Here is a 13055-nt window from a genome sequence, read left to right as displayed (position 1 = left end):
ACTTCTACAGGGGGTATGAAGTTACTTTTCATGGTTGTAGAAGCACTGTAGCACAAAGTTCTTTTTTTGCCACATTCAGGAAGTGTGTGGGTGCATGGGTAGTAACTGGAAACTGCAATACACACTCCCTTAATTTACTGTCTGAAGGACATATGCAAGGTTCTGTAAAGCTGAGTTCAAGCAGCCTAAGCATCTGAAGACAGGGACAATATTCACCACAAAACTGCAGACAGTATGTTGAAATGAAGGATTATTCACCCAGAAGTGTCCAAAATGATATTGTTCTAATTGCAACATCAGTTTCCTCTGATCTCAGTATTGCTCATCCATGTATGTAGTTCAAACTTAGAATATTAGAGTACAAGTTACAATGACTGATGTAAGATGGAAACATCTAAATTTGAAAATATAATTTTCATTATATCTATAGCAATACTCATTCAAGAACGTGACTGCTGCAAAATGAACAGAACGAAACAGTAACATGTTGGTACATAACTAGTCCCGCTGCTGCTAATAGCATGACAAGATGTCATAGTTCTAGATAATGGCTTCATTTACAGTCTCCAGAATGGGGCAAAAAAAAAAAAAAAAAGGAAAGAAACGTGTGCCCTAAAAACAGTTTGTCAGTATACATGTTTTTGCACAGCTGTTATACTTCCCTGTGGGTACTATTCAAAGAGTCTATAACATGAGCCATAATCTCAATCCATGACCACCCCCCTTAATAAAGTGTTGGGGAGCTGTGCCGACCCTCCGGCAGGTTGCTTGCTACTCCAGCTTCCATCATCCCTTTGGGGCTGCTTCCAACCCTACAACTCTTATGTGATTCAATTCTGTTATCCTTCACCATTGGCTGCACTTGTTGGGGCTGATGGTAATGGGAGTCCCAAACCACAGGCTCTCCAACCACAGTTTAGATATTGGTTAGGATCCAAAGCATTCCATGCTTATGGACCAGGGACTTTGCAAATGTTTGTCTGTGGTTGCAGCCACTGTGGTTGCAGGGTGCCAGAGGCTGCACCCTGGGGTCCCCTGATTCATAGGTGGTTGGTGTTGAAGCTGCTGTGGGAAGAGGGGGTCCAAAATGGCAGCATACCTTTATTTCGAAGTTACTTATTTCTTTTCTAGCCCACCTTTTCATGTGCATGGCAAAATATGGCAACCCTAATCTAACAGTACAATACATAGTAAATCATTAAGGAAAATAAATAGTCCTCTAAGAACAGATAAAACAATAATGGCCAGTTAATTTTTATAAATTAAAACCGCTATGAAAAAATAAGGTCAACTAAATAGACACAAAAGCCTATCCTACTACATTTTTTAAGACTTACAAATAAAGGGTGTTTTTGGCTTCCTGTGGAGGATTATCTTGGACAGAATTTGCAGTGATGGAGTCTGGGCACCTACTGAGGAGGCCCTCCTCTGAGTTCCCTTATGAGCTACTGGGGCAGAGAGGAGGGCCTGACTTGAAGATCTCAGCATATGGGCAGGTAATTTATTCTTCAGCAGTTTAGAGCTTTATGGGTCATAACAAGCGCCTTGCATTGTGCATGGATGGACAGCTGCAAAGTCCCAGGCTCTCCAACTAGACCCTGTCAGCACCCTGCCTGCAGTATTTAAAGCCATCTAGGTTTAAACCATGGACGCAGGTGGCGCTGTGGGTTAAAGCCTCAGCGCCTAGGGCTTGCCGATTGAAAGGTCGGCGGTTCGAATCCCTGCGGCGGGGTGCGCTCCCGCTGCTCGGTCCCAGCGCCTGCCAACCTAGCAGTTCGAAAGCACCTCCGGGTGCAAGTAGATAAATAGGGACCGCTTACCAGCGGGAAGGTAAACGGCGTTTCCGTGTGCGGCTCTGGCTCTGGCCAGAGCAGCGATGTCACGCTGGCCACGTGACCCGGAAGTGTCTCCGGACAGCGCTGGCCCCCAGCCTCTTAAGTGAGATGGGCGCACAACCCCAGAGTCTGTCAAGACTGGCCCGTACGGGCAGGGGTACCTTTACCTTTACCTTAGGTTTAAACCATAGGGGCAGTTTAAGGAAATTGATACATACTTGATGCAACTGTTGGTTTTGTGTGGGGGGAGCTTTGGTTTGAAATCTAAACCAGCCTTGGCCCCATGTCTGACCTGCAGTATTATCCTAGACTATTAAGAGGCTTTGTTGCATGTTATCTCTGTCAGCCGGACTCAGCCTTTTGTTTCCACAAGCAACACTCCGCTGCAGCTCCTCCAGGCTGTATTGGACTCTACTGGCATTAGAATTTGCACAAGCAGGGCTAGCTTTAGGAGTTAAAAACAAAAAGAGCAAGACTCCAGCCCTTTATTGCGGCTGTTTGTTTAGGCATGAACATGCTGCTGCTGCTGCTGCTCTATCTCAGTGCCACTACATTCCCCTCCCCACCCACTTTATCTATTGAATTTTACAGGTAGCTGCTTCCTCAGCCCCTGGGGATGTTTTAAAATGGGTTTTTCCTCTCGAGACCCGGAAATCTCTTTCTGCAATGCCTCGCTTTCCTTTCCTTATCTCTGTGGCTTCGGAAGGGAGATCAGCGGAAGTTCTGCCTTATTACCAAAAATGTCCACCTTAGAGATAGAAAGTGTAGAGGCACCATAGGCTTCAATGAGATACACATTTCGTTTTTGATGGGAGAAATTCTGTTTTTACATTGTGAAGGCGGGAAACTGCATCTATTATAAAATAGGATAAGGCGAAATGCCCAATTTTAGGGCTGGTTTTGGAAATGCTTTAAACGGTGACTGGAATAAACCAAAACCCAATATGAGCAGCAGCGGCTCCCAACCCCTCCTCTTAACTCAGATCTTAGTTTGAGTGAAAAAAAAGTTTTAAAACATTTGAAAGGGCATGTCTGATAGGGTTGTCATATTTTGAAGAGCAAAAAAAGAGGACAATATGACGGCCATTGATAGCAAATAAATGCATTTTCTCTCAAATTTTACTCCTGAAAAAGAGGGCGTGTCCTGGAAAAAGAGGACGCATGGCAACCCATCTACCTGCCTTGACAGAGTCCCCAGGTTTCTGCGTGCAACTCGACAAGGAGTTTTGTGGGAACAATTTTGACTTTTGCTGCAACTTGTAGAGTGTCTCGTATATGGGAGATATTTGACTGGAAATAAACTAATCTCAGCCTAACCCCTCCCCCCCATCTGCAACAACACTTTTACCTTTTTCCGACAGTAGACAATGTTGTTCAGAGAGAGTGTTAGGAGCTGAAGGAAAGCTTGTTCAAATAAAGTTCTTTGTTTTATAATAACGTGCCGGCAGGGGAGTTTGAGTTTTGATTTTGTTATGCTATATATGTGTGTGTGTTTACAGTATACTGCAAGCTGCCCCGTGATCTTTGGATGAAGGGCGGTATACAAATTTAACAATAATAGTACTAATTTTTAAGAGCCACATTTCCTCCCCCACCCTTGGTACCTTTGCTGCCACTTTCTCTTTCTGCAAGTCGCAGAGAACGACTGGCAGGCGAGGAGAGAGAGAGGAAGATAGCGCCGAAAGGATCTTGGAAGTTGTTTCTCCGAGCTCACATGGCCCCCTCTACCCCGTTTTCCTATCTCTGCGCTCCCCTGCTTTCTCCCGCTGCTGCGGGCGAGGGAGCCGAGGGGGCGTGGCTGCGTCTCACGTGCCTGTTTCCTGGGAGGCGGGCCGGCGCGCGGAGCAGCCAGTGGGAGGCGGAGGGCGGGGCCCGGCTGAGGCGGAGCTCGGCAGGCGCGGCTGCCCGGCCGCGGAGAGGTCCCGTCGGGTGGGCGTCGAGCGCCGTTGCTGTCAGGAGCCGCCGCCGCCTGCCCGCCTCGCTCGCTCCTTGACTGACTGACTGAGTGACTGGCTGCGCCGGGAAAGGAGAGCCCAGCTGCCCCGGTCCTGGTCGCCGCGGCGAGGGCGAGGGGCGGACTCGGCGCCCGGCCATGGAGGGCGGCAGTGGCGGCGGCGGGGGAGCCTCGCGCGGGACCGGCCGCGAGAGGAAGAAGAGCAAGGTCCCCGCCGACGAGGCCCCCGCGACGGCCGTGCCTGGAGGAGACCCCGGGGGAGGAGGAGGAGGAGGCGGCGGGAAGTCCCGCAAATTCGTGAGTGTCTCCTGAGGGGCCGGGAGGGGAAGGACCTGGCGGGGCGTTTCGGAGCCTCGTCCTCCGCCTCGTCCCGCGCTGGCCGGGGAAAGGCGGGCAGAAGCGGCCCCGGCCTCCGCCTCGCTCCCCGGCGGAGCGCAGGTGTCCCGCCGGCGGCGTCTCCCTCTTGGGCTTTGGCGGCCCCCGGAGGCCGGATCCGGCCCTCTCAGCCCGGCAGAAGTTCTCCCTTCCTGCCTGCCCCCTCGGCCCCTCGCCCCGCTCCCTCTCCTTTGGGATTGAAGTGGAAAACGAGAGCGCTCTACCAAACAAGCAGGAGGAAGAAAAGAAAGGCGTCGCTTCCTTACGATTGCAAAGCCAGGGCTGCAAAACACACGCGGCAAGTTTTGAAGCCAGAATAGAGTCGACTGAGACTGATTTTTTTCCCTATAGAAAAAAACCAACAAACCCTCCTGCAGGTTTTCTTAAACATCTGGGTAGTCTTGCTTCTCAATAGGAAGGTCTTCAGCAGGCACCAAAAAGAAGACCGTGAAAGGCACCTGAGCGACACCATTGAACAATATTCAGGTGCCATTAGTTTCTCTCTGTGTGTGTCGAGGGCTTGGATCAGGAAGAGGGCAGGCTTGATTTTGGATGGTGGGGCTGAGCCAAGTTTTTCCATATAGAAGAGACTCCGGTTTCTGATCTTTCCCTCTCCAGTTAAAAGGACCTCGGAGGAGGGAGGGCAGGAGGCTGTGAAAGACCCTCTGCTTTCTAGGCCCTCAGAGCAGCTGCTAATAGGAGGAAAATGCTGGGGTTTTGCCACTGCAGGTGAAATTGAAAATAAATGCCCCTCTCCTCCCCACCCTGCCTCCTCCTCCTCTGCCGGGTGTCAGGTGAGCAGTGGCAGGTGCGTGGCTACCTTGCCTCATGGGTGGGCTTGCCCTGTGTCCAGGGCCATTATAACATCTGAACAGATAAGCCAGTGAGATGACAAGAGACAGAAGGTAGAACAAGGAGCAATACTCTTGTAAAAAACCAACAACAGTAGCATGCTTGAAATTTACTTGGGGAATGGAAAGACTTTCAACTAAAAGTGTTCAAGCTCTTTGCTCAGTCATTGGTATCAAGTGAGCAGTCTCATTGCACTGTAGGCAGGATCCTATCATTCTCCCCAGTAGGAGAGATGCCGGGGATTTTGATTGGTGTAGCAAGCTAACGTCTGTGGTGTTAGGTATTTTGAACCAGTATTAAGTAGACTCAAGTGACTGAATTTGTGCTTGGTGACTTGAATGTCATGTGGCTCCACATGAGCTACATTTACAGTAAGCGTTGCAACTTTCTGTTTCTCTAGTTTCAGGGCAAATTCTTTGCTTAATAACTGTCTTTTACCTGTTAGAGCCTGGGATGCTTAAGGCCACAGTGCAGCACACACCTATAGCTTTATTAAATGGGAAGCCTGAAATTTAGGACCCCCTCCAATCTGACGCCAAAGTTCTGTACTTGTTTTGTACCGCAAGTGACATGTTTTGGACCCCCCCAAGCTGAGTAATTGATACTCCAACTGGGGGTCACAAGTATCCCCCCCCAACCCAGCATTGTCTGATTCACTCCAAACAAGTGCCACAAGCTCACACCTATCTGTGTGAAAGCCCCATTGAGTACAGTGGGATTTGCTTCTGAGTAAAAGCTGCTCTGTAAATGTGCCAATAGGGAGAGAATTGGAATAGTAGTCTCTATGAGATCACAAAGCTGTGCAGAAAACATTTGACGAGGGGGAATTCCGCTGTGTATAAATCCAGTTGGTTTGTCGTGGTAGGTTCTTCAGGACTGCAGAGCAAGAGAAAAGGGTTAAACACACCTCCCTGCACATTGCTGTACTGAACTTGATTTCTTCCCCTCTCCCTTTACAGTTGTGAAAAAGATTCTGGTAACTTGAACTAGCCTCAGTGTAGTTTGGCCCTGAGGCAAAGGTGTACACACATACAAAGGCTTGATTGCAGAAATAGGAGACTTGTAATTCCTTTTTTGCTGAACTAACAGATACACTTTTAAAATTGTATATCGTTGTAGATCATTTTAGTATAACTTTGTGAAAGAATGCCAGAGAAAGCTATCACTCACTGCTTCCTTTGAAGAAGTATGGCTAAACTGGTTTTAGCTTCTCATTTGGTCTATTCTTGAAGAGTTTTGTCACTTCCCCTGTGTTTCAGGGGGAAAAAAATCAAGATTTGATAGTGTTTTGTGCATGTACAGACTTGTGTTTGGTTGAAAACATTCTTAGAAGTATAATTTATGGGTTCAGCAGAGCAGTATTTCTTTTACAAAGCAGCAAAAGGTAGGCAGGAATTTGAGTCAAGTGTGGAAAGCTTCACTACCTTTGGGTATGTCCTGTACTCCTGAGAGGAGTCTTGGTTCAGAAAGAACTCTTGTTCATTCGTCTTGCTTCTATGCCACCCTTCTTCCCATACTGGCTCAGGGTAGTCGGCGGTCCCAATCAAATCAAATACAATTACTTACAAAAAGGGAGGGAAAATCTTTTAACCTCTAAAAACTTCATAGCAAAAAATACTTTATCAACCAAGTAAGTTCCGTAATCCAGCGGACAAGAAAATAATAATCAACATTAACTTGGATACTCCAAATAACCTTCGTCCTGCAAAAGTATGAGCAAACTGATATGTGTTCAGGCTGAAAGGTATGTCAACAAGGAGGACAAACATACTTCCATGGGAAGAGAATTCCACAAATGGAGTGCTGCCACAGAGAAGACCCTGTCTTGCACCATGCATAATGGGTCGTGCCTGTATATGGTCAGTATTAATGCAGTGCAAAAGCCTCTGATTACTGTGTTGCAACAGGCATGGTTTTAGATACCGTATTTTTCGCTCTATAAGACGCACCAGACCATAAGACGCACCTAGTTTTTGGAGGAGGGAAACAAGAAAAAAAATATTCTGAATCTCAGAAGCCAGAACAACAAGAGGGATCGCTGCACAGCGAAAGCAGTGATCCCTCTTGCTGTTCTGACTTCTGGGATAGCTGCACAGCCTGCATTTGCTCCATAAGACGCACACACATTTCCCCTTACTTTTTAGGAGGGAAAAAGTGAGTCTTATAGAGCAAAAAATACGGTATTTGTAGTTAGGGAAGTGTTAGGATTGTCCCTTTTTAACCTGTTAACTAGTGATGTGGATATGTAGCTTGTGGATGTAGCTTTGAGAGGTAAACTACCAGTTTCCGGGATTCTTTAAGGGAAGCCTTAAATTAATGGTGTGGATTTGACCTTGTGCAGGTGATATTAAGCAGGTGATATTCAGCCCGTTCAGCAGGGGATATTAAGCCCGTTGCTGGAAACTGGCAAGTTGAATTCCCATTTCTTTATAATGATAGAAATAATATTCCTCACTTGCCTAGATTATAAGTAGTTTTATGGCAGAGGTGTCTCAGTTAGGACACAGTTAAGAATTTGATGAAAATATCAAAGTGGAATATAAATATTGACCTGACTATTTTTGTTAAAGTTTAAGCTTTTTATAGGTTTTTTAACTGGGGTGTTTAACTTTCAGTAGTGACTTCTCTTGCTGTCTTTTGTGAATGTGCATAGAGAGCAGCCATAAAATGTATGCTAATTTTTTAATGTGCTTAGGCTCCAGTTTCAAATGTACAAACATAGTGCAGATAGCTTGACGTATTAAAATTGACAGTCACATGGAAAGATGTCACGTATTTATTTCCTATGTGTAATGAGACCATTCTGTAAGGAACTGTTTAAGCGCTTTTAGTTGCAGATTGATTTGCATTTGGTCTGTTTTGTCCTATTCTCGGATAATTTAACAAAAGTTTATATCTGAGGGAAAGGAAGTAAAAGTTCACAATTACATCCGGTTTTTCTCTTTCAGTAATATATTTACAAATTAGGAGAACGATGGAAGCAGTAAACTTTAGAGTTTTCATTTCTAAAAACAATGAAACTAAATTATCAGGTTGTGTGTATTAACTTGGGATATTCAAGATAACGCACATTTAAGAAGAGAAAACTTCAGAATGATGCTAATGGATGTGCATTGGAACAGTCCATCACATTATACTTTATCTCTAGATGCTTTTGAAATCGATTAGATAAAATGTATGCATGTCCCAAATGCCTTTATTGTACTTGTTCCTATTTTTAAGGGCAGAGCAATTGACTAGGTGATCTTTTGAAGGTTGTGTGCTTTGATGCTTGCATTCATCTGAAAATAGACTAAGCTCAGAAGAAGATGAAAGAACTTTCTGGTAATGTGTAGGAGAAAGCTACACAGTGGGGTTGGTTTTTTTTCCATCGTAACAATAATTATTTAAATTTCACTTCTATCTTATTTCAGGGTGACCTATGTGGGGCTTTTCCCCATTTACCTTCACTACAGCCCTATAAAGTAGGTTAGGTGAGGAGAAAACGTCTGGCTTAATGTGGTTTATGGGTCAGTAGTGATTAGAACCCAGACCTTTCCACTTAAAAGCCAACCACCCTATTCACTGCATCACACCTGCCGTGTGTGTGTGTGTGTGTGTGTGTGTTGGATTTGATTTAAATCACAAGTCAGTAAGACTTGATTTAAATCTTTTTTTTTTTTTTTTTTTTACAAGAAGACTCATTTTTGCTGGTATAATCTTAATATTTACAACCAGGTGAAGGTTTCGTTTTTGGAATAATAAATTTTCAGAGTAGTTTTTACAGTTATATCAAAAATTACTGATTTGGTTATACTATTAGAAATACATAGACAGATAATTATGAAACTATTGTGAGGTTTAAGAAGTTAACTGTTTATATTTGGACAATTTTTCTGCTGTACAGTGGTACCTCAGGTTAATAACTTAATTCGTTCTGGAGGTCTGTTCTTAACTTGAAACTGTTCTTAATCTAAAGCACCACTTTAGCTAATGGGGCCTTGCACCACCGCCACGCGATTTCTGTTCTTATCCTGAAGCAAAGTTCTTAACCCAAGGTACTATTTCTGGGTTAGCGGAGACTGTAACCTGAAGCGTCTGTAACCAGAAGTGTCTGTAACCCGAGATACCACTGTACTTTTTTGGAAGGAGAAAAATAATCATTTCCTTAATAACAATTTAAACCTTTTATTTAACTAAAGCAATAACATTATAGCATATGTATTCATGTTTGTTGACTGGTGTGGTTAAACGATTTAACAAAAAACCCCAACTTAGACTGAGTTTTAGCACACATGAAAAACTTAAAACAAATCCTTATTTCCTGATAAATTAGCGTTTGGACTATAACTTAAATAGAAAACTATCTCTAGAAAGATTTTTCCTCCAAAAGCATTTTATTTTAAAAATCTGATTTAAATAAATAAAATCTGATTTTTTGATTTTTCTTAAAAAAAAAAAAAATCAGCAATTTTTATCCACCCTGATTTATATGTCCTGTATACCATGAAAATCCCTTATCCGTAGTGCTGTTGGGGGTTAACACAGATAAAGGGGACAAGTGTAGGAGTTACCACAGACTGACCTGTCTTATCATATTACATCCTTTAACATTTGAAGAGTATCATCTCTTCAGCCTATTATAAACAGACATCAATGGCTGCAGAATACTTGTAGTGATCATCAACAAGTGGAAAAAATGGCACAAGAATCTTTCTGCCTCTCTGTGTTGAATGTCTACCACACACACAGTTGAGGACTGAAATAGATAAGACTTCTATATTAAAAGTGCATATTTCATTACTGGCCACTTCAGTAAAAATGCAAAGCTCTGCAAGCAGAAAAGAGCCTCTCATCCTTGTCAGATGTAAAATATTTCTTCTGTGAGTTACCCTAGTTGCTGCAAACTGAGTATTAATAATAGTCACAGTAATATTTTCAAAATACGGACGATATTGTCAACAGAAACAAAGCTTTTGACTGTCTATAAAGGTAAAGGTAAAGGTACCCCTGCCCGTACGGGCCAGTCTTGACAGACTCTGGGGTTGTGTGCCCATCTCACTTAAGAGGCCAGGGGCCAGCGCTGTCCGGAGACACTTCCGGGTCACGTGGCCAGCGTGACATCGCTGCTCTGGCGAGCCAGAGCCGCACACGGAAACGCCGTTTACCTTCCCGCTGGTAAGCGGTCCCTATTTGTCTACTTGCACCCGGAGGTGCTTTCGAACTGCTAGGTTGGCAGGCGCTGGGACCGAGCAGCGGGAGCGCACCCCGCCGCAGGGATTCGAACCGCCGACCTTTCGATCGGCAAGCCCTAGGCGCTGAGGCTTTAACCCACAGCGCCACCTGCGTCCCTTTGACTGTCTATACATTGGGCCTAAATCACTAGTAGCGTTTGGTGAAATAAATTACAGTGGAACCTCGGAAGTTGAATGCAATCTGTTCCGGAATGACGTTTGACTTCTTTTTTTTTTTTTTTTTTTTTTTTTCATTTTATAATGATTTTTATTAATTTTCCACACATAAAATGAAGAACAATGTAACACAGTATTACTTCATAATCATCAGTTCATAGCCTTTTTTCTTTGACTTCCCCATACCTCCCTATCCCTGCATCCTTGTTTAAAATTCTTTAGCAACCCTTAAGTCCATTGTCTTAATTCTTTTTCATAAATATTTCTTAAGTTTTTTTTTTTTGTTTACTGCTGCAATTCTTTACTTCTTACCCCCTGACATCTTAACATTCCTCAATTTTACAATTATTTTTAAGATATATCTTGAAGTTCTTCCAGTCCTCTTCCACTGTCTCTTTCCCCTGGTCCCGGATTCTGCCCGTCATCTCAGCCAGTCCCATAAAGTCAATCACCTTTGTTTGCCATTCTTCCAGAGTAGGTAGTTCTTGCGTCTTCCAATACTTTGCCAGTAGAATTCTTGCTGCTGTAGTGGCATACATAAAGAATGTCCTATCCTTCCTTAACACCACTTGGCCCACCATACCCAAGAGGAAAGCCTCTGGTTTCTTAGGAAAAGTCCACTTAAGAACCTTCTTAATTTCATTATAGATCATTTCCCAGAAAGCTTTAACCTTTGGGCAGGTCCACCAAAGGTGGTAGAAAGTGCCTTCAGTCTCATTACATTTCCAACACTTATTATTAGGCAAATGATAAATTTTTGCAAGCTTGACTGGGGTCATGTACCACCGGTAGATCATTTTCATAATATTTTCTTTTAAAGCATTACATGCAGTAAATTTAATACCGGTGGTCCATAACTGTTCCCAGTCAGCAAACATAATATCATGACCTATGTCTTGTGCCCATTTAATCATAGCTGATTTCACCGTTTCATCCTGTGTATTCCATTTTAACAGCAAGTTATACATTCTTGATAAATTCTTAGTATTGGGTTCCAACAATTCTGTTTCTAATTTTGACTTCTCTTTCTGAAATCCTATTTTCCTGTCCTGTTTAAACGTCTCATTTATCTGATGGTAATGCAACCAATCTCGAACCTTAGGTTTTAGTTTCTCATAACTCTGAAGTTTCACCCTTTCACCATCGTATTCTATAATCTCATGATATTTTGGCCATTTAGAATCCATATTAAGCTTTTTTACTTCCCTAGCTTCCATCGGTGACACCCACCTAGGGGTTTTGCTTTCCAACAAATCTTTGTATCTAATCCAAACGTTATACAATGCTTTCCTTACAATATGGTTTTTAAAACTTTTATACACCTTTACCTTGTCGTACCATAAATATGCATGCCAACCAAAACTATTGTCATACCCTTCCAGATCCAAAATGTCAGTATTCTCAAGAAGTAGCCAGTGTTTCAACCAGCAGAAAGCTGCTGATTCATAGTAGAGTCTTAAGTCCGGCAGGGCAAACCCCCCTCTATCCTTTGCATCAGTTAAAATCTTAAATTTAATTCTGGGCTTTTTGCCCTGCCAGACAAATTTTGATATATCTTTCTGCCACTTCTTGAAACAATCCATCTTGTCCACAATCTGCAGCGTCTGGAATAAAAACAGCATTCTAGGCAATACATTCATCTTAATGGTAGCAATTCGGCCTAACAAGGAAAGTTTCAGCCTTGACCATATTTCCAAATCCTTTTTAACTTCTGACCAACATTTTTCATAATTATCCTTAAATAAATTCACATTCTTGGATGTTAAGTTTACCCCCAGGTATTTTACCCTTTTTGTAATTTCCAAACCTGTTTCATTCTGGAAACTCTCTCTTTCTTCCATTGTTAAATTTTTTTCCAACACTTTCGTTTTTTGTCTGTTCAATTTAAAACCTGCTACTCGACCAAATGTTTCAATTAATTCTAATACTCTTTTAGTACTAGTGTCTGGCTGTTGCAAAGTCAATACTAGGTCATCTGCAAATGCTCTTAATTTATAATGTCTAACTCCGACCTGAACTCCTTTAACCAACTGGTCCTTTCTAATCATGTTTAACAAAACCTCCAGGACCGATATAAAAAGCAAAGGGGATATTGGGCAGCCCTGTCGTGTACCTTTTTCTATAGGTATTTCTTCTGTTACCACGTTATTTACAATTAATTTGGCCTTTTGTTGAGAATATATTGCACCTATACCGTTTTCAAAACCTTGTCCTACCCCCATCCCTTGGAGATTCTTTTTCATAAAAGTCCAACAAATGTTGTCAAAGGCTTTCTCCGCGTCCACAAAAATCAAAACTGCTTTCCTATTAATGTCAACGTCCAGCAGCTCCAAAATGTCTATAATGTTCCTCACATTGTCTGACATATGTCTACCTGGGAGAAAGCCTGTTTGGTCCTTATGAATCTCATCTGCCAACACTCTTTTCAATCTTTTTGCCAAAATGTCTGCAAAAATTTTGTAATCCACATTAAGTAAAGATATAGGGCGGTAGTTTTTAACTTGGTTCTTCTCAGTCTCTGTTTTCGGTATAAGTGAGATGAAAGCCTCTTTCCACGATTCAGGTGCCTTTTTCCCCTTTAAAATTTCATTGCAAACTTCCTTCAATGGTTGTATCAGCCATTCTTTCAGCAATTTGTAGTATTTGGCC

General features: G+C 43.0%; 1 protein-coding gene across 1 annotated transcript in view; it reads left to right on the top strand.

The window, feature by feature from the left end:
- The first annotated feature begins 3907 nt into the window (after positions 1 to 3907).
- The window catches only part of LOC307220051 (protein diaphanous homolog 1-like), an 82598-nt gene continuing 73450 nt past the window's right edge, over positions 3908 to 13055 (top strand). Inside the window, exon 1 of the mRNA XM_079983717.1 lies at positions 3908 to 4086. Within this exon, the coding sequence (XP_079839843.1) occupies positions 3928 to 4086 (159 nt within the window). The 5' untranslated portion in view covers positions 3908 to 3927. The remainder of the gene's footprint in view (positions 4087 to 13055) is intronic.

This window comes from Podarcis cretensis (assembly GCF_951804945.1).
Source record: "Podarcis cretensis genome assembly, chromosome: 7".
Taxonomy (NCBI): Eukaryota; Metazoa; Chordata; class Lepidosauria; order Squamata; family Lacertidae; genus Podarcis; species Podarcis cretensis.
This window is presented reverse-complemented; position numbering and strand designations above follow the sequence as displayed.